Source organism: Geotrypetes seraphini, chromosome 3 (genome assembly GCF_902459505.1).
Source record: "Geotrypetes seraphini chromosome 3, aGeoSer1.1, whole genome shotgun sequence".
NCBI lineage: Eukaryota > Metazoa > Chordata > Amphibia > Gymnophiona > Dermophiidae > Geotrypetes > Geotrypetes seraphini.
Window position 1 is genome coordinate 291,292,785 of NC_047086.1, and position 21,003 is coordinate 291,313,787.

A 21,003-nucleotide genomic window follows, 5' to 3' on the forward strand; every position below is an offset into this window, starting at 1 on the left:
TTATGTAATTATGGGAGAGGAGCCAGCACGCTAAAATCTGCGAATAGTTGAAACCACGAATATGGATGGAGGAGTGTATCAACAAAAACAATCTGATCTATGGTGCCCTCTGCTGCAGGAACTCTAGAATTTCTTATAATATAAAATATATTTTCAATTGTTAAAGATTCAGTCTAAAGTTATTATAAAATTTCCTTCCAATACATTTTAAAAGTTCAGGAGGAGACAAATTCTGCATTCTTCTACTACTACTAATCATTTCTGTGGCACTACTAAACTAAACTAAACTAAACTAAATCTTGGGTTTATATACCGCAACATCTCCACAAGTGGAGCTCGACACTCTTTACATGGTTTGGGATAGAACAGAACTCCAATGGAATTATATAAGTAAGTAAGAAGAGAGGTTAGGGCTAAGAGTACCAGGGAGGGGAAGAGGTTACATTTTGGAGAAGAGCCAGGTCTTCAGATGCTTACAGAATAGTAGAAGGGAGCTCAAGTTACGAAGAGGGGAAGAGAGACTATTCCAGAGCTGAGTGATTCTGAAGGGGAGGGAGGACCCAAGTTTACCAACGAGGGAGATGCCTTTTAAGGAGGGGTAGGACAATTTTAGTTTTTGCGTGGATCTAGTGGAAATTGGATTTGAGGAATTCCAGGATAGAGGAATGAGAGGAGGAAGGATGCCGTGGAGGATCTTGAAGGTTAGGCAGGCACATTTAAAGTGGACCCTGGAGATAACAGGAAGCCAGTGGAGCTTGGACAGGAGTGGTGAGACATGGTCAAATTTACTTTTTGAGAAGATAAGCTTAGCCGCGGTGTTCTGGATTAGTTGGAGTCTATGGAGGCTTTTCTTTGTTAAGCTTAGGTAAATGGAATTGCAATAATCCAATCTGGAGAGGATGATGGATTGTACGAGGACGGCAAAGTGTTTTTGGTGGAAGCAGGACCTCACTTTCCTCAGCATGTGAAGGCTGCAAAAGCATTTTTTTTATCAGGGAGTTGAGGTGGTCGTTGAAGGATAGTGAGGAGTCAATGGTGATGCCCAGAACTTTGCTAGAGAACTCCAACTGTAGAGAGGAGCCTGTGGACAATGGGATGGAGGTGGGTAGTTGGTCTAGTTTAGACCTATGAAGCACTGTACACATTATATGCAGGTACTTTCTCTGACCCTACTGGGCTCAAAATCTGTTGGATGATTTGTTTGGTTTTGTACCTGGGGCAATGAAATGTTAAAGTGACTTGCCCAGGGTCACAAGGAGCTGTAGTGGGAACTAAACCCACTTCCCTAGTCCGTTGCACTAACCATTAGGTTACTCCTTCACCCCAGCATTCTGCATCAGGACAAGCTTGCTACACAAACTGTAATTAAGGGCTAGATTCACTAAGCAAACCGATCGTGTACCAATCGGTTTGTGACCCCTTTGCGACCTGATTTTCCTCTGACCCGATTCACTAAACTCTGTGCCAATCCGATTCCAATCCATGCATGCAAATGAGGGGAAACGGCATGCAAAGTAGGCAGGGACTCGATTCACTAAAGAAATCTGGGACACCGACTGGGCTGGCCAATCAACAGAAGAAGCGACTGCTGGGGACCAGTCGCATACGTCCCTGACGACTTTCCTGCTCCATTGTCGCCCTGCACTCTGCCCCGAGCTATGCCCCGATCTTGCCCTGCTCTCTATCCCGATCCTGCCCTGCTCTCTGCTCCGAGCTCTGCACCGATCTTCCAGCCCTGCTTGGTTCCAAAATTCCATTGCTAAACTCAACTCACGATCTCCACTTCCCCCTGCTCTCTGCCACCCAGACTTATCTCAGCTGCCCCAACTCTGGATCTCTGCCACCTTCCCTGCAGTGCGAGCCCATGGGTTTAAAGCGGGGCTGCACTATGGCGTGTTCCAGAACATGCCACAGTGCAGCCCCGCTTTAAACCCGCTAGCTTGCACTGTAGGGAAGACAGCAGAGGGCAGGAGAGTCAGGGCGGGTTAAGGCCTAGTCAGATTCACGTGTTCTGGCTGATTGACACCCCTCCCCCCTCTCCCCCCCCCCGCCTGCAAAAGTGTCTTGCACGGAGAGAGCATGCGTAGACCATCGACAGGCAAAGAGATGGTCTGCGCATGGTCGGTGGTCAGTGGGGGGGGGGGGCGTTCCTCCGATTGCCCCCATTTAAATATTCTCCCTTCATGAATTGGTCGGCCTGCCGCGAATCGGCCACGGATCGGACACGGAGAGACAGGTTAGTGAAAGTAGCCCTAAATCAGTTCCTTATATCTTGTTTAACTGTACAAACAACTTGCCTTGAGTTTAGCCTCCCATCTGTTTATCCCAATGGACTCTGTACTACTACTACTTATCACTTATATAATGCTGAAAGGCGAACGCAGCACGGTACATTTTTACATTTATAGATGGTCCCTGCTCAGAAGAGCTTACAATCTTACATCTTGTCCCCAGTAATATCTGCACTTGGCCCCTCAGCTATAAGATAAGCTATTATTAGAATGTTCTAATGTATGCTTATGCATTTCATAAGTATTATGCTGACTTTGTATTATCTCTTTCTTATTTGAATTTCAGTACTAACAATGGACCCGATTCACTAACCTGCCCGATCGTGACTGATCCAGGCAGGGTTGATCGATTCAGGAAGCAAGAATATTCTAATGGGGGTGTTCAGAGTCACGCCCTCATCCGCCGATATGGATCGCTAGGTAACAAGCGCAGACCATGTACTTTGTAGATGGTCTGCGCATGTGTTTGCTGTCTGTTTTGGGTTTTTTTTTTAACTGGCCTCAACTCACCTGCTCTCTGCTGCTCTTCCCTGCAGTGCGAGCCCGTGGTTTTAACCCGCGGGTTTAAAGCGGGTTAAAACCACAGGCTCACATTCCAGGAAAGGGCGGCAGAGAGTAGGAGAGTCGGGGGAGGCAGAGAGCAGGAGAGCTGGGAAGGCAAAGAGAGAGTCGGGGAGGCAGAGAGCAGGTTTATATCAGGGCTGCAGGGCTGGCAATACAGTCGGAAAGATGTGAGTGACTGGTCCCCAGCAGTCGCTTCTTGATGATCAGTCAGCCCAGTTGGTGTTCAAGATTTTTGTTTAGTGAATCACGTCCCTGCCTACTTTGCATGCCGTTTCCCCTCATTTGCATGCATGGATCAGAATTGGATCGGCACAGAGGTTAGTGAATCGGGTCGGAGAAAAATCGGGTCGCAAAGGGGTGGCAAACTGATCGGTACAAGATCAGTTTGCTTAGTGAATCTAGCCCAATACATATGGATGTTAGTATTTTAGTCTTTTACACACATAAGTACGCATTTGTGCGCATAAATGATTCTGATAAAATACACGTTATTTGCATGGTGCATATTTCATGATTGCCTTCTTTGCAAACAGTGCACACTCTCTTGAAAGAGTACACACTATCACTGACAAACAATTAAGTATTAATTTTTGTGTTTTTTTTCTGCTCATTTTCATTTGGTAATGAAATGAAATGACATGGGATATGACCATATCATAAGACTATAAGATTAGCCATACTGGGTCAGACCAATGGTCTAGCCCAGTATCCTGTTTCCACAGAGGCCAATCCAGGTCACAAGTACCTTCCAGAAACCCAAATAATGCGCAAACTTCAATGGGAAATACTACCCTAGATGATCCAATAATTCAATAATATAGGTAACCAACCAAAGGTAGGTTATACTTGAAAAAATATGTACATAAATAGAGTGGGGTTTCAACAAAATTCCTTACACACAATAATATGGATGAAACACCTCTTATTACTAAATAATTGAAAAACTTAGGTCAGAGACATCAGACTTGTACCATATTTTGTAAATGGATCATCAGTCCTCTTATAAACACAAAGTTATTATGAGAAACCCAAATAATAGCAACATTCTAGAACCTCAAAGAGTAGCAAGATTCCAAAATCCCAAAGAACAGCAATGTTCCATGCTACTGATATCGGTGGTTTCCCCCATGTTCATCTCAATAGCAGACTGGACTTTTCTTCCAGGAACTTGTCCAAACCTTTTTTAAACCCAGCCACATTAATCGCTGCTACCACATCCTCTGGCAACGTGTTGACATTTCCCAGATCATTGCAAATGAATGTCCATCCCTACCTTTTTGAAGAAACCATTGTATAAAAGCCTCAGTGGTAAAGTAAAGATAACAGACATTTTTAATAAAGGATTGGAAATTTGGGGAGAACTTATTGAACATGGAAAAGGAATTTTCTGGCACAAAGACAAAACATAAACTGTAACTCAAAAGAAACTTTAAAGACTCCTTTATCTTCTCAATGCTAATCATGCAAATACTAGTGCTATACCACACTACACCAGCAAAAATAATTAACCACCAGATGAGCTTATTAGGCTGCATGAAATTAATGAGCCACAGAGCAATTTAAATTTGGTTTTATGTGTGTGGTTTGAGGCGGACACTACTTACAGTGGACTCAGCTCTCAGAGAGAAAAAGTGGCTAGAAGATGAATTTCCAATTGGAACATAAAAACATAAGCACCGCCATACTGGGACAGACCAAAGGTCCATCAGCCCAGTTTCCTGTTTCCAACAGTGACCAATCCAGGTCTAAATACCTGGCAAAGATCTCAAATGAGTAAAACAGATTTTATGCTGCTTATCCTAGAAATAAGCACTGGATTTTCCAAAGTCCATTATAATAATGGCTTATAGACTTTTCTTTTAAGAAATGGTCCAAGCCTTTTATTTTTAAACCTTGCTATGCTAACTGCTTTTACCACATGCTCTAGCAATGAATTCCAGAGTTTAATAACATGTTGCATAAAGGAACATTTTCTTTGATTTATTTTAAATTTACTACTTACCCCCTCTTCTACAAAGCCCCACACTAGCGGCTGCCGCACGGCAACAGCCCCAAAGCCCTTTAAATCTCTATGGGCTTCGGGGCCGTTACTGTGCAACTTTGTAGAACAGGGGCTGTTAGTACCTTCATTACGTGCCCCTGATACCTTGTATTTTTGAAAAGAATAAACAAGCAATTCACATTTACCTGTTTCACTCCACTTAGTATTGTATAGTCGGAAGGGGACAGGAAGGCAGAAGATCAACAAAACTGTAGGAAGGTAAGCTCAAAGTTTGACATTTTTTTTCACATATTTCAGCCAACATTTTAAGTCTATTGCAAATGAATGTGACCTTGCTTAGTGGTAGCAGTAAATCTGGACTGCGAAGGGGGGCATTTCTGCAGCACTAAGCAGCCTTATGTAATGTCTCAGCATTCTTGCCTCATTTTTTAAAAAATTTGCATAAGTGCTTGGCTTGTCTTTTTTTGGAGACTAAAGTCACAGGGTAGGCAATTTGTGATGTTTATTGTATGCTGTGCTAATACAGTATGCTATAGTCACTTATAGCAGTGAATGGTAATATACCTAAGAAAAAGTCTGTGCAAAACAAACCTTTGAGCACCTTTGTATTCAATGAACCCCTGCTATCTGAGTTTTTTTGGCTTTACTTTTTTAGACCATGAACGAGTGAGTTTGCGAAGACTTTCTGTTTCAATGCCATTTGGAACTGTGGAGCAGAGTATTTTGTTGGATCAACCAACTCGTAAGAAGCTACGGTTTGTGAACACATTCTGGCCGATATTCAGCGATATTTAACTTAGTTAGCTAAGAGCTCACATTCAGTATGAGATTACCACTGAGTATTAGCACTTAGGCCTGGATTCTCTAAATGGCCTTGGTTTTTGGTGCCGGTGGGCACCCAAGTTCAGTAAAAAAAAAAAAATACAAATTAAACAACATTTTAAATTGAATTTCTAGGTGCCTACAAAAAAAGTCGGTACTAGAATTTCACCTCCGCAGGTACTTTAAGCCCTCTAATGCCACTTTGGGTGTGGCAAATGCCGAAAGTGGCATTAGGCAACCTAAAGCGTCTACAGAAGCATGATTCACATCAAAGGTAGGCGCCAGAAATGTAGGCCTGGAAACTCTGACCTACATTTCTGGCACCTGTCTTTGCCAGAGGCATGATTCTGTAATTGGCGCAGTCGCGTGATTGACACACAATCAGCAGTCGCTTTCAAGGCAGCTGCTGACAACAGTGCTGGTTTGAGAATCCGGTTCATAGTAGCTAGTTAGCTACTCGTATATTGCTTGACTTTAGTCAGTTATCTGCAAAATTTAATGCATTAATCGGCTATGTTTAGCAGCCAAATTGTGCCACATAAATAGCTGGTCTATCCTTAGCCACTATATACTTAGTCAGCCAGTGCTGAATATCGACATAGCCAACAAAGTTTATAGTGTCCAAAAATAAACCAGCCCAACATTGAATATCCAGGCTCAGCGACCACATACGAGTCAGCTCGGCTAACTTCCCCAGACTGAATATCAACCCCATTGTATTTACTAACATAGAAAAACAAAGACATACTGAAACAGAGCCGTGTTAGGTCAATAATAAAATAAATGACCAGAATGTGGCTCCAGAGACATCACTAGTACCAACAATTTGGAAGGTTTGACTTGAATAAATGCGTAAGCGAAGTTATTCAGTGACTGGCCCCATGGTTTGGAATACAATGCCAACAGAACTTCATCGAGAACAGAATCAGACTTGATTTTGACGGTTGATGAAAAGACACTTGTCCAGGATGGTTGAAATGATGGACTTCAGGACAAACCTTCTCTGTTATTTTTATATTTGTTTTTTTTGTTGTTGTTGTGTTTGTATTGATTTACACCACTTTGGAATGAAGCAGGATATAAAGTTTTAATAAATAAAACCACTACCCCCCCTTGATGTCATCCGCGATGCGGCACAGGGAAGGCCCCAGCAGGAGAAGGCCGCGAAGCAGCCTGTTTAAAATGCTGCCAGTGCTGTGTTAGAAGGTATGTCATTCTCTGCGGTGGAAGGGTCGGAGGGGTACGGATGGGAGGGAGAGATGGAAAGATGGAAGGGTCAGTGGGGGTTCAGCTTCACGGGGGGGGGATGGGAGGGAGGGATAGAAAGATGCTTGCTCAAGGGTTCTGCTGCACGGGAGGAAGGGAGAGATAGAAGCTGTGCATGTGTTTTGCTGCATGAGGGATGGGAGGGAGGGATAGAAAGATGCTGCAGAAGGAAGGCACAAGGGGATAGGTGAGAGGGGGGAGGAAAGATGCTGCACATGTGGGGGAGAGAAACAAAAGAGGAAGAATTGGGATGAAGGAGAGGAAGGGAGAGCTGATCATTGTACATGAAAAAAATAAGACCTACCCCGAAAATAAGCCCTAGTGCGTTTTTTGGACTCAAAATTAATATAAGACATTGTCTTATTTTTGTGGAAACATGGTATGCGTGAGCAAATCTAGGTTAGAAGCTATGCATATAAGTGTGCATTATATGCATGTAAGTGCTAGTATTTTATAACATACATGTTCACGTGGACCTAACTTTAGGCAATCTGTTATAGAATTAGGGGGATATTTCTATATAATTGACTAAATGCAAATTGATGTGGGAATTGAAGGTAGAGCTTGGCATGGAGCCTGTGTCTACACCAACAAAAAAGGCATTCTGGGGACCCTGGGGAGGGGGGAATAGAGAAGGAGTGGGGGGGAAGTGATGGCTGGGGAGTCACTTTGGTATTTTGCAGGGGGAGCAAAAATCTCCTTTGACCAGCTCTGGGCTAGTGGCTGCATTCCGTACTAACTGTAAAACTCTTTATCAATCAAGTTAGGTAGACCTAAATAAAGTTAGCTATAACTTTAGTTACAGAAATCAACAGTGGTGAGGAGAAGTGATTGAAGAACAATCTTAATATCCCTCAGGGTTAATGCATATTTCAGATGCCTCATCAGCCTAAGCTTATAAAAGGCAAAGTGTGCAACAGCTTTGATTTGATTTGTACATCAAGAATTATCCTAAGTTATAAAGCTCTGAGAGGACACCAAATCAGACCGAACGGGCATTTAAGAGGAACAAACCAGGTAGCACCAAAGGCCTCAGCATTCAGTCACTCACAGTACTCACACGCTGAGAAATCCTAAGAAAATAAGTCATCAGAGTGAGTCAGACTGCAATAGCAAGAACGGCTGGATGTTGTCAGCATATTCAACACTGCAAATCAAACAACTGCAACAGGGTACCCAGTGGATGGAAGGAAATGGTAAATAGAAAGAGCAGAATCTTGTAGCATCCTGAAGTCCATAGAATTCCATGATGACTGACTCCCTTTTAAAATCCTATCTATGCCATCTAGCATTTCCAGAATAATTATTACATTGAATGGAATGAGTGTACTATGGAGTTCTTTACTATATGTCAGTTTGTTTGTCTGTTCAATGATGTGTCCTCCCTTTTCCTTCTCTTTCCTTTTTCTCCTAAGAAAATGGCGTTTTTTTCCCTGCTCAACTTTGTAAACTGCTTTGACATTAAAGCAAAAGGCGGTATATAAATACTTTTAAGCATTAAACATTATTTTAGTGCTTGTCCACTAGATATTATAAAAGGTCCCTAATTCATCACATTCTCACCTAAATCCTAAATCAGTGTCTCTCAAACTGTGTGCCATGGCACAGTGATGTGCCACAAGAGATTCCAGAATTTTACTTTATTTTTTAAAAGTCCCTTCATAAGTATACGCTAGAATAGATGACATGTACGTCGCTTACGCAAGAGCCTGTCAATGTTATAAGTGTGTGCGCAAGGATGCAACCGCCTATAGAGGCATCATTCTTTTACATGATTGGTCCTTGAAAACTAACAGCAAGTAATTTTAGTTTTATTTTTTATGCAGTAGTTATCCTAACCTGAGCAACAAAGCAATCAAGGCTTTGTTATTTTTTGGATCTTCTTATCTTTGTAAACTTGGATTTTCAGCTCTGACAGAAATTAAATTGACAAAAAGGGAATGCCTGCAGATGGTGGATGATGAAATACATGTTTGCTTGTCAACTATCGAGCTGCCTTTTGAGTTAATTTGCATTCAACAACAAGCACGTTCATTGAATTGATTAGCAATTTTATTCTATCTACTTTAGTTTCACTGTTGTTACAATTACCCAAACATAGCTTAAAAAGCTTTAAACAAATTAACTTTCAAATTTAATTTTTTTTTGGCTTTGCAGTTTTATAATTTCAATTATAATGTGTTGCAAAAAACATTTGATCTGTTTAGTATGCCAGAGCTAAAAAGGTTTGAGAGACACTGTCCTAAATCGATCTGGTAAAGTATCTTGTGACCATTCTCATTCAAGTTACTAGCAATGGATACTTTCTTTTTTTTAATTTTTATTCTTTATTGATTTTCTAAACTTCAAAAGTGCAATACACAAATATATATCATATAATAAGTTAATAAAAGCACATTCAACTTACAAATATGCATAACCAACCATTTTCTCCCCCCCCCCCACCCAATGATTATCCAATAAAACACAGAAACATAGACTATCCCAATAACCTTACCTCATTCAGATTAAAAATATCCTTCCACCCTCCTCCCACCCCAGGTGGACATACTAAAAAGTAAATTAGGACAGAAATAGCCCCCCCCCCCCCTTTACTGGATGTATACCAAAATAAACCAAAACTGACTCATAATCAAAGACCTACTTTAATGAGGTAATATATGATGTCAATGGCCCCCAAACCAGCTTAAATAAATTACTGTGCCCTAAACTATCAGCATTCATTTTTTTATATCTATAGCTGGAGCACAAAATTTCCCACCAGAAAGGAAAATTTAGGCGGTCATAGTTCTTCCAATTTCGGGTTACCACCTGCATGACTATCCCGGTCATGACAAGAAGAAGGCGGCATTTATAATGATACTTTCAATAGATTTTTAAAAAATATTCTGCAATGTTAGAAAATCTCAATCCAAACCTAGGTTTATATGTATTCAAATTTAATAAATCACTTTTTTAGACAAAAATCAAAGCAATGTACAAACAATTAATAATCCTGAAAAACAGAAAAGCGAATGCCATATGCCAATAGGAAAGAAAATCAGTCATACAAGAAACATTCATTCATAGGCAAATCTGCTGTTCCAGTTCATCCATCCCCAGAAGCAAACTAAAGTGGAATCAATTGAAACAAAAGATTACAAAAATGAGTCTTAAGCACAACTTTGAATTTTTTAAATGATTGTTCAGATCTAATACTCAAAGGAAGACTGTTCCAAAGAAATAGCGCAATAAAACAGAATGCACTTTTCTGTGTTGATTCATAGCATGCTTACTTTGGGATAGGCACCATTTATAGAATCTGTCCCCTTCTGCTATTCTATAAATTGCATCTGGAGATAGGCATGGTTTATAGAATCAAGTGTAGCGCCCGTCCATGTGACTAACCTTTATGCCAGCAAGAACCAGGCCTAAATGCCTGCACCTAAGTAGTGCTTGGATAGGGCTTATTCTGTAATAATGCACCTAACTTAGGAATGCCCATGATCCATCCGTGTCTCTCCTTTTGAGATCTGCTCAGCAGAATTTGCACTTTATAGAATACGCTTAGAAAGTTGTGCACGTAAATTCTATTTGGTGTCAATAATTGCTTGTTAATTGGCAGTTATCGGCATGGTTTGCAATGCGCACAGAAGGACGCAGTATATAGAATCAGGGGGAATCTGTTTCTGGAGGGCTTATATTTAGAGTGGGGGGGAGAAGAGAGCTGAAAGGGGAGCTGAAACTGGGTCTCCAGGTTTACGGTAGAGGTCTGCACGGGAACGGGGATCGTGGGAATCCCGGGAATCCCCCCAATCCCATGGGACTCCCACGGGGACCCCCCTCTGGCCCACGGGACTCCCATGGGGATGGAAGGCTTTGGAAGCAGGGTTTGTCCATATAATATAATGGACATGTCAGCCTTAGTAAAAGAGGGGGTTTATAAGTTAATTACCTGAACAGAAAACAAAAAAGGGTTCCACCAAAGAGATTCCACAAGGAAAACAGCAGCACAAACACAAAAGAAACTGGAATTGATGATCCTGTCAGAAGTAATTGCTGATTTTTATGGGGACAGGCGAGGATGGAGGTAATTCCTTGCGGGGATGGGTGGGGATGGAGAGGATCTTGATGGGGACGGGTGGGGACGGAGAGGATCCTGGCGGGGACGGGTGGGGACGCAGAGGATCCTTGGGGAAAGAGAGGGAAGGGAGAGGAGAGGAACAAGAGATGCCATGTTCATGGGAGTGAGGGAAGGAAAGGAAATACCAGACCATGGAGGGGGAGGGAGAGATGCCAGGGCATGGGGGAGGGAAGGAGACAGATGCCAGACTAGGGGAAAGGAAGGAAGGAGGGAGGGAGAGAAAGGAAGGAAAGAGATGTCAGACCATGGAAATAGAACGGAAGAAGAGAGACATAGGAAGGGAAGACATGGAAACGTAGATTTTGAAAAGAAAGCAGAAAAATTGAATATTAAGTTAATGCCAAAGATGGATGCAAGGCAGAAAGTGAAGACGGAGAGAAAAACAGTCAAAGGACAAGAAGGTCCTGGAAACATAGTTAAAAGCACAGAAAAATAAGGTTACCAGCCAACAAAGGTAGGGAAAATGATTTTATTTTCAATATAGTGATTGAAATGTGTCAGTTTTGAGGAAGAAAATATATTAAACTTTAAATGTGACAGCTGCAGAAAAAATAGAGTACTTGGAGGGCCGCAGAAAAAATAGTTAATGTCTTATATAAACTATAAACAGTTTTACCTCATGCAAAATTGTCATTTCTTTAATAAGACATTAACTATTTTTTCTGCTGCCCTCCAAGTACCTACAAATCCAAAATATGGCCCCACAAAGGGTTTGAGTTTGAGACCACTGGTCTATCATCATTCCTAGAAGTTTTAGAGTGGGTTTATATGGGGTATGTGATTGAGTTTATTACTAGATTTGTTATGGTTGGGGTTTTATTATTTTCGAGGAGAATGAATTTTGTCTTGTCTGGGTTCAGGTTCAGTTTCAGTTTGTGATTTTTCATCCATGTTGCTACTGCTTCAAATGTCCTGTGTAGTGTGTCTGTCATGGAGGATGTTGGTTGGTCATAAGGAAGTAGAATGGTGATGTCATCTGCATAGCTAGAGGAGGTTAAGCCTAAATTGTCCTGAGGCTGTCATAGAGCCTGGTATTCCTTTCCAGTTTCACCTTTAAGGGAGGGGGGGGGGACAGCAACCACTGGGGAATTCATGAGCACCTTTTTGAACCCTGGACAGTGGCATAGCGAGGATGAGAGGTGCCCGGGGCAGTGGCGCCCCTTCCTCTACCAGAGGACATCCTCAAGCATCCTGCAGTAACTCCAATATGTGCCTGCACTAACTGCACACTGGAGGGTGTTGTTATGGGTGGAGTGGGCTTTCCTGTGCTCATCAGTTAGCCTATCTATATTATCGCATGCTAGTTGGTTAGCACAGGGATACTGTGTGAGCCCTGCTGGGTGCCCTAATCACAGATGCCTAACTTAGTTCTGCGTGCAACCTAATTGTTTCTAATTGGTTTAATTGGCATAGTAATTGACCTCATCATTAAAAACTGATTTCTGTAAGTATTTATATTCCACTTATAGTCTAAGTCAGTGGTCTCAAACTCGCGGCCCGGGGGCCACATGCAGCCCTCGTTATGTTTATCATAATCACAAAAGTAAAATAAAACAGTTTCTTGATCATATATCTCTCTAGCTATAAATTACAATATTATTATTAAGACTTAGCCAAAAGGAAAGATTTATAAACTATAAAGAGTTTTACCTCATGCAAAATTGTCATTTCTTTAATAAGACATTAACTATTTTTTCTGAGGCCCTCCAAGTACCTACAAATCCCAAAATGTGGCCCGGCTAAGGGTTTGAGTTTGAGACCACTGGTCCAAGTGGTTTACATTCAGGTACTCAAGCATTTTTCCCTATCTGTCCTGGTGGGCTCACAATCTAATGTACCTGGGGCAATGGGGGATTAAGCGACTTGCCCAGGGTCACAAGGAGCAGCATGGGATATGAACCCACAACCTCAGGGCTGCTGAGGCTGTGGCTCTAACCACTACACCACACACTAAATTTTGGTCAAATGCAGATATCCGTGTGGTGGTCAGCGAGGCCTAAGTCGAAGCGCCCTCTGATGCCTAACAATGCCTACCTGAAAAGTAGGTACAGTTAAGGGCAGAGAATAGGCAAGGTTGACTTAGACGCCGGTAAAATAGGCCAGCAAAACCTTGGCCTAATATACCGGCGCCTACCACAAGGACTCCTAGCAATGCCTAAGCATGCCTAGGCACCCGCTAGATGTGATGCTTTAAAGAACACTTAGCTGTTGATTGACAATCATGCAGAGTTACGCATCGCTAGATACCGTTTAATAAATCTATAAATGGCACCACAACTTAGGCACCAGTAGGGGGAAACGCCATTTAAAAGGTCTTTTAAAAGATATTTCCAGGTGCCTACAAGTACGACGCCGGAATCATGCCCCTTCAGGTGTCTACTGGCACCGAACACCATTTAAAGCATGGCTAACACCGGAGGTGGCAATAGGCACCTCTGTAGGCACAATTCACGTCAAAGATAGGCACTGAAAATGGAGGTCTTGAAAACCCTGGCTTACATTTCCGGTGCCTACCTTTGCCAGAGGCGTGATTCTTTAAACGCATGATTGACGCATGATTGGCGGACGCTTTTAAGGTGGCCGTCTACAACCGAGCCGTTTAGAGAATCCAGGCCTTACTGCCTACAAAATCGGCGGTGGTAAATGTTCATGGGATAATTTTTTAAAACAGCTCTTTTTACTAAGGTGCGCTAGCGTTTTTGGCGCATGCACAAAATTACCGCACGCTAAATCGCTTGGTACGCTTCTAGAATAATGCCAGCTCAATGCTGGCGTTAAGGTCTAGCGCGCACGGCATTTTAGCGCGCACTATTCCGCGCGTTAAGGCCTTAACGCACCTTAGTAAAAGGAGCCCTATGACAACATTAGCAAATGCCCATTTTTTAAAAAAATAAAAAAATAAATAAAATCAGCCATGTGGCAAAAAATGGCCTTAGCCCAGGACTACTCAATTCATGTCCTTGAGATCCAAAGGCAGGCCAGGTTTTCAGAATATCGACAATGAATATACTTGACAGACATCTGCATACACTGCCTCCTTGGTATGCAAATATCTCTCATGCATATTCAAGAAAAATCTGGCCTGCCTGTGGACTTCAAGAATCAGAATTGAGTAGCCCTGCGCAGCTTTAGCCAATGGAAAAGGCATTTGTAAAAAAAGGGGGGGGGAGAAGGGGAGGGAAAGGTATTTGGACTTGTATACTGCCTTTTTCTAATTATATAACCACGTTCAGCGGAGGATTAAGTGACTTGCCCAGGGTCACAGGGAGCAGCATGACACTTTCTGCTGCAGCTTTTGCAGAGATGGCCCTTTTCTCAGTACCATCTCTTAAAATTATCGGCATGAGACGAGCAGAAATATTTTCAGTAGCTGCCACCTCAATTATGGAATTCTTTGCCTGGATATATTAGTGGAGAAGCTGCTCTAGATAAGTTTAAAAGTTTTTTTTAAAAAAACATTGCTTTTTAAAGATGATTTTGAAAATTAAAATTCACCAATCAAATTCATTTTTGTCAATTTTCTGTTTTTTTTAAACATTTTTGCTTCTGCTTTTAGCCCCTCCCTATTATGTGATCCTTCATTGTTATCTTTTTCTAAAATGTTGGAGTTCCACCCCCTCTCCCATTGTTGTCTGTAAGTCTGTCTATTTTTATTAACGTATGTGTGTTAATGTTCCTCTTACTCTTTTTTATAGTTGTAATTCGCTTTGAAACTATGTTATAAGCATTTGCATCAAATTTTAATAAACATGAAACATGCTTTAGTATATTGTGGGCGTTTTCACACAAAGCCCTACTTGCAAAAAAAATGTAGTCCGTCATCTTGATGGCCTAAAGCAGAGCTTTCCAACCCAATCTTTGGGGCACACCCAGCTAGTCAGGCTTTCAAGATATCCACAATGACTCTGCGTGAGAGAGATTTCCACACATGGGGCTCCTTTTACTAAGCAGCGATAGCGTTTTTAGCGCATGCAGAATTTGAGCGCACGCTAAACCCGCGCAAATCCCACTTATGTATATTCATTGTGAAAACCCAAACGGCTGGGTTGAGAGCCCCTGGCCTAAAGGAGGCTTCAGTAAAATTCTACATTTTGGTCATTGAATTCCATGTTGCCAACATTTTTAGTATTTTTGGAAATCAACAGAATACGATCTCATTAGCAACAAATAAATGTGAACATTAGTTGCTTCCATCTTTTTCACCTTGGAATCAAAAATCTTGGAATTGAAGCAAGGGAGCTGTGATACAAAGGCAAAGGATTTCCCTTATAAGCATGTATTCTGGTATATTGTTTATGTTTGTTTGTTTTTCTGCTATGATTATTATTACCAGTGGGTGCTGAAAAGTTTTCTGCTCAACCATCGGACTTTCTAAATTCTGAGCGTTATTTTGCCACTGTAGCTGAAAAGAGTGTGATCTTATTTCGTTAACTGCGGGAAGGGGTAAAACACGGATCTAAAACCGCACATCCTTAAAAATCTGAGATCCGTGCCACTTGTAATTTCTGGCTCTGACGGATCCTAATGCTTTTCCCTCCCTATGGTGAGACTAGCGGCAAAACTTTTGCCCTGAGGTCTGTGCCACTTTTAGTCTCTTAGTGTAATACCAGTGTATTTTAATATTGTGCCTAATTCCAACCTTCCTTAGAGAATAATAGCAACAAACATGGTTGGATATCCAAAGAGTAAATAATTCCTCTTAAATACCTCAGCCCCACCACTCCACCGCTATGTTCACTTCAAAACAACGGGAGCTTTACGTGGTAACTCATCATCGGTATTATTAACTAACTAAATGCTGTGACAATTTTAAACAATTTTTTCCTTTTTTTTCTATTTTATAACTTTTTTTCACATGTATCTCATTTTTTATATATATAAAACAAGTTATGGGTATACTTAGCTTTTAACCCACACAGCTTGACCTGGGAGCCAGACCCGACATGTTTCGTACAAACGTACTGTCTCAAGGGTCTCCCGAGGCCGCCGTTGTCATCCGACTCACAATCAAAACTTTTGTGGAAAAGTTTGTGGACTTTTAGTCTCAGCATAGGGAAGGAAAAGCATTAGGATACGTCAGCAACTAAAATGTCATAGAGGTCTGTCAGAGCCAGAGACTAAAAGTGGTGCGGACCTCAGATTTGTAAGGATGTGCATTTCAGATCTGTGAGGTCAGATGCACTGCAGACCTTTGCACACATTTTATAACCCCCCCCCCCCCCCAAACCCAGCTATTTGCCATCCAGTGTCATATCGCGGGGGCTCTCAGAATCGGTGCGGAGGGAGAGATCTGGAGGAAGGGACGATCGGGCTAATTAGCAAAAGCCATGGTGCGCCTCCTCCCTCCTTAGCCATTAGGGAAGGCAGAGCCTGGGGCCTGAGCCGTGCATGCAGGGAAAGCGGTCGGACTTGTCAATGCACGGACCTCACATTTTTAAGGATGTGCGGTTTTAGATCCGCGAGGTCCGTGAGATCCATGTTTTACCCCTTCCCGTTAACTGCCAATTTGCAGAAGCAAAATTCTACCAGTGGGGGGCATTGTTTCAGATCATTGATTGAACGATATGCATTTAATTCTCTTCTTGGTTGAACTGAGAACTTTCCAGGACCCCCTCCTATTACTTACTGGTATCATCAAGGTATAACCCACATAACAGATAACTAACTCATTTAATTCACTTTTAATGCATTCATTGACAGAATAAAAGATTTGTTAGACATCCTTTTTGCACTAAAAACACACACTTTCCTTGCAGTGTTACCCAACTGGCAATTACATATTTCCACTTGGTATTCTCTTTTTTTTTTTTTTTTTCCTTTCTATTCTTCAGGCTTTTTTCTTTTTGGTTTCAAAAGATCCTACTTTCTCTATAGCAACGTTGAATTTCTCATTAGGCAGTGGAAAGGCAGAAGACACATCTGATCAAGGAAAGAGGAAAGTCAGACTCAAGGGGGCCATCAAAGTGCCTAGCTTTGTCGATCTCTCTCTCTCACCCTCTCAGCCAAAATCCTCAAATCAAGGTGATAAAAGTTATCTCACATGAAAAATGTTCTTGCTTTAACATGCAATGACTTTCCAAGGCAGCACCGCTTCTGGCCCTTTGGGCTAAATTAAAGGACAGTCTAGATCAGTGGTTCCCAACCCTGTCCTGGAGGATCACCAGCCAGGTTTTCAGGCTAGCCCTAATGAATATGCATGGAGTAGATTTGAATGCCTGCCACCTCCATTATATGCAAATCTCTCTCATGCATATTCATTGGGGTTATCCCATAAACACGACGGGCTGGTGGTCCTCCAGGATAGGGTTGGGAACCACTGGTCTAGATTACCAACTCGGGAATTCCATGGGGGAGGGGTGAGACCCTGGCCCTATTGAAGACATAGAAACCCTCAACCATGAATTCACCCTCCCCCACCTGCAGTGCTATAGCAGAGCTTACCGAAAAGGCTGCTGTTAAATCCGTCCCAAACGCATCCCGCCTTGTCCCAGACCCAGCGCCTCCTCCTGCAGGACACGAAGGTGAAGGTGACCCCGAAGAGGGACACCAGCAGGTGGCTGAGGCTGATGTTCAGCAGCAGGAGGTTGGTGGGCGTCCTCAGCCCCTTGAATCTGGAGTAGAGCACCAGCACCAGCAGGTTGTTGCACAAGCCCAGGACGCCGATGGTAGCCACGGCCAGAGCCAGGAGCTGGTAGGTGCCCGGGCTGAAGAGCTGCTCGCTGCGCTCAGGGGGCCAGGGCTGGGCCACGGTGGTGCTGTTCCCCCCCTGCTGCATAACTGAGCCGGACTGGAGTTGGGGAGTGGGGGGGGGGGAAAGGGAGTCGCCCCAATCTCACATGCCGGAGCAGCAAGGTAAGCTCTTGGGGGGTGGAAGAAGGAGAAAGATTTAGAGACTTGTGGAGAGAAAATGAATAGCTTCAACGAGAAGCAGTGAGAGAAACCCGCTAGGAGACTAAAGAAATGAAAGGAAGGAGAGCAGAGTCAGAAGATAACAGAAAAGAGGAGGGCACAGAGCTGAGCAGCAACGTGTCCGATCTGTGGCGATCCGGATTTTTCTCAGCCCCTCCGGATCCCGCTCTGCCTTCCTACTGCCGCCGGAATGGCTGGAGCTTGAGAACAGACGTCGCTGCAGACATCTCAGTGATTTTTGGCAGATCTGTCCGATTTTATCAGGCAAGTTCTTCCTCCCATGTGCTTTTTTTTTTTTCGTCCTCAGAAATGGGAAGTGGCTGCCGGGATCTAGGCTCAAGCTTCCTAGCGAGGGTCGGAGATCTTGGGTTTAGTAAAGCTTTGGGTCTAGTCAAACTTGGTAATGGACGGCTTTTCAGGATTCCCCCTTGCCCTCTGCGGTGAGCCCCAGCGCTGACTTGGAGATACAGGTTTTGCCTCACTGGGGGGGGAGGGGCGCCTGTTTTAACTTTGCCGCCCACACTCCTGAGACTGGAGTAAAAGGCTACAAATTCCTCACTGCGGTGACAGGCTCGCTCTGTGATCAACTTGGATCCTGAGGTGGCTCCTCCTCCTCCTCCTGAAATCTCAGTACTGTAGTTGAAATCATGGTGCCTTGCTTTGGGTGTTTTGCAAGCCTTTGTGGCCACAGGCTGTTCCCATCAGCTGCTTATCATTCATAGAAACATAGAAATAGACGGCAGATAAGGGCCCACGGCCCATCTAGTCTGCCCACCTTAATGTCCCTCCCCTACCTTTGCCCTGTGAATAGATCCCATGTGCCGATCCCATTTGGCCTTAAAATCAGGCACGCTGCTGGCCTCAATCACCTGTAGTGGAAGACTATTCCAGCGATCAACCACTCTTTCAGTGAAAAAGAATTTCCTGGTGTCACCTCGTAGTTTCCCGCCCCTGATTTTCAACGGATGCCCTCTTGTTGTCGTGGGACCCTTGAAAAAGAAGATATCTTCCTCCGCCTCGATGCAGCCCGTAAGATACTTGAACGTCTCGATTATTGTCAATGATTATTAAAAACCCCAAAACAAAGACCCCCCCCCCCCCAACTATATGAACCATTTAAAAGGAAACCATCTATAGACAGTACAGATGGCTGTGAAGCAGCATTTTTTCCCCAGGTAGGACATTTATGAGAATCATACTTTATAAGTGTTTGTTAAAAGTCCATCCTACTATAAAGTTGGATTTTAGACTAGCCTCGGGGTTTTTACAAATTACTAGTCAATAGTCTTTTTTTTAATGGCACATTTCTGAAGGGTGACTGATATGGTTTCACATCAGAACTGACTTTATTTAGGTGTGTATTTACTGAAATTGTTGTTCGTGGCTGCACACACTTTCATCCAGACCTGCAATCTCTCTTCCCGTACTGGGCTCTCTATGGAGGCTGATGCTCAAGGAGAGACAAGAGTACACTTCTCCCTCCGCATTCGCTGTGATAGGGGATTAACAGAACCGCAAATACAGAAAAACCGCAAATAACTTTTTCATATGTTATTCGCTGTTTTCTATTAAAAAACCATCGTGAATATGGTGAAACCGCGAATAACATGGTGGGAGACCTGGCCTGTTCCTGAAGGAGAGGCAAAACACGGTGAAGAACGTGCTGGGAATCAGCGATTTTTCTCTGTAAACGCTTGGAATCAGCGATTTCTCTACGCAAGCTGATGTAATTTTGGGGGGAGGAGCCAGCAAGCTAAAAACCGTGAATAATCGAAACTGCAATTGCTGAAACCGCGAATACGGAGGGAGAAGTGTATGCCTGTCCTCAGGCCCCCACCCCCATAACAAGGGGATAGTCTTGTTCATAGAATGAAAATTGCTCAATTCTTTGACTGATTTTACTTTGCTCCCTCCCCATAAAGAATGGGAAGTCAGCTTAATAATTTAAGTCAGAAATATGAACGCCTATATTGAGGAGTATTCAAATGTCTAATAAACCTTGTTTTCTTTTTTTATATATAATTCTTTATTTAGAACACTCTCTTTTTTTGTTTAAATCTTTATTGATTTTAAAACTTTGAAAGTACAGTACAATTGGTAAATCATAAATGCTGCATAAAACGCACTAATAACTATACAATTATTACATTAAACAGTCACTTACTCCCATCCTCATCTTAATTATTAATACAATAATACATAAGATGTGATTTCAATATTATAATTAAATAATTTAACTCCTCAACGTACATTTCCCTCCCTGGATGTGTAAAGAAATCGAATGAAAAGGGAAGAAACATGACCCTTACTGTAATGCAACAAAAGTAGTCAATGGACTCCATACATCATTAAAAGACTTACTAGTCCCCAAACATTCCGCCATCATTCTTTCATACTTATATGTGGTACACACATTTACCCACCAAAAAGTGTAATAAATCCTGTCATGGTTCTTCCAATTATGTGTGATCAGTTGAACAGCTATTCCTGTCATGATCAGGAAAAGGCGACTTTTATACTTATCTAAAGTAGAACACTCTCAAAAACAAATACAGAAACAGAGTATAACAGTGCGCCCATCAGGAACCTCCCTATCGAAGAACAGCCCTCAAACTCAGCACAGTGTTAACTCGTTTTCAGAAATGTCCCCAAAGCCCTCTCCCCCCCCCCCCCCCCCCGAGATCCAGCGAGAACGCCCCCTCCCCCCCCCCCTCCAAGGAGACAGATGAAGAATCCCAACCAAGAAAAGTACCAACCCCAAACTAAAGGAAAGGAGACAGTCAAACTACACGCACACCGGACCCAAGCCCCCCTATTCCCTATCCTCCACCTCTAGGTATCTGCCCCAAATATCTTCAAATTGTTGTCTACTCCTAGTCAGTAAGGCCGAAAGTCTATGCTTTTCACATACCCAGCCCAGCTTTTCCTTCATCATCCGCAAAGTGTAGGACTCTTCCAATAAAAGGCCAATACCAACCTGGCTGCTGTGAAAGCCAGACGAACCCCAAAGTGGTTGTGATTTCTTT

At 42.7% G+C, this 21,003-nt stretch overlaps 1 protein-coding gene across 1 annotated transcript in view; it reads right to left on the reverse strand.

Moving 5' to 3' along the window:
• OPN3 (opsin 3) overlaps nucleotides 1-18,453 on the reverse strand; it is a 52,151-nt gene extending 33,698 nt beyond the window's left edge. Inside the window, exon 1 of the mRNA XM_033935518.1 lies at nucleotides 17,510-18,453. Within this exon, the coding sequence (XP_033791409.1) occupies nucleotides 17,510-17,843 (334 nt within the window). The 5' untranslated portion in view covers nucleotides 17,844-18,453. The remainder of the gene's footprint in view (nucleotides 1-17,509) is intronic.
• Nucleotides 18,454-21,003: the final 2,550 nt, after the last annotated feature.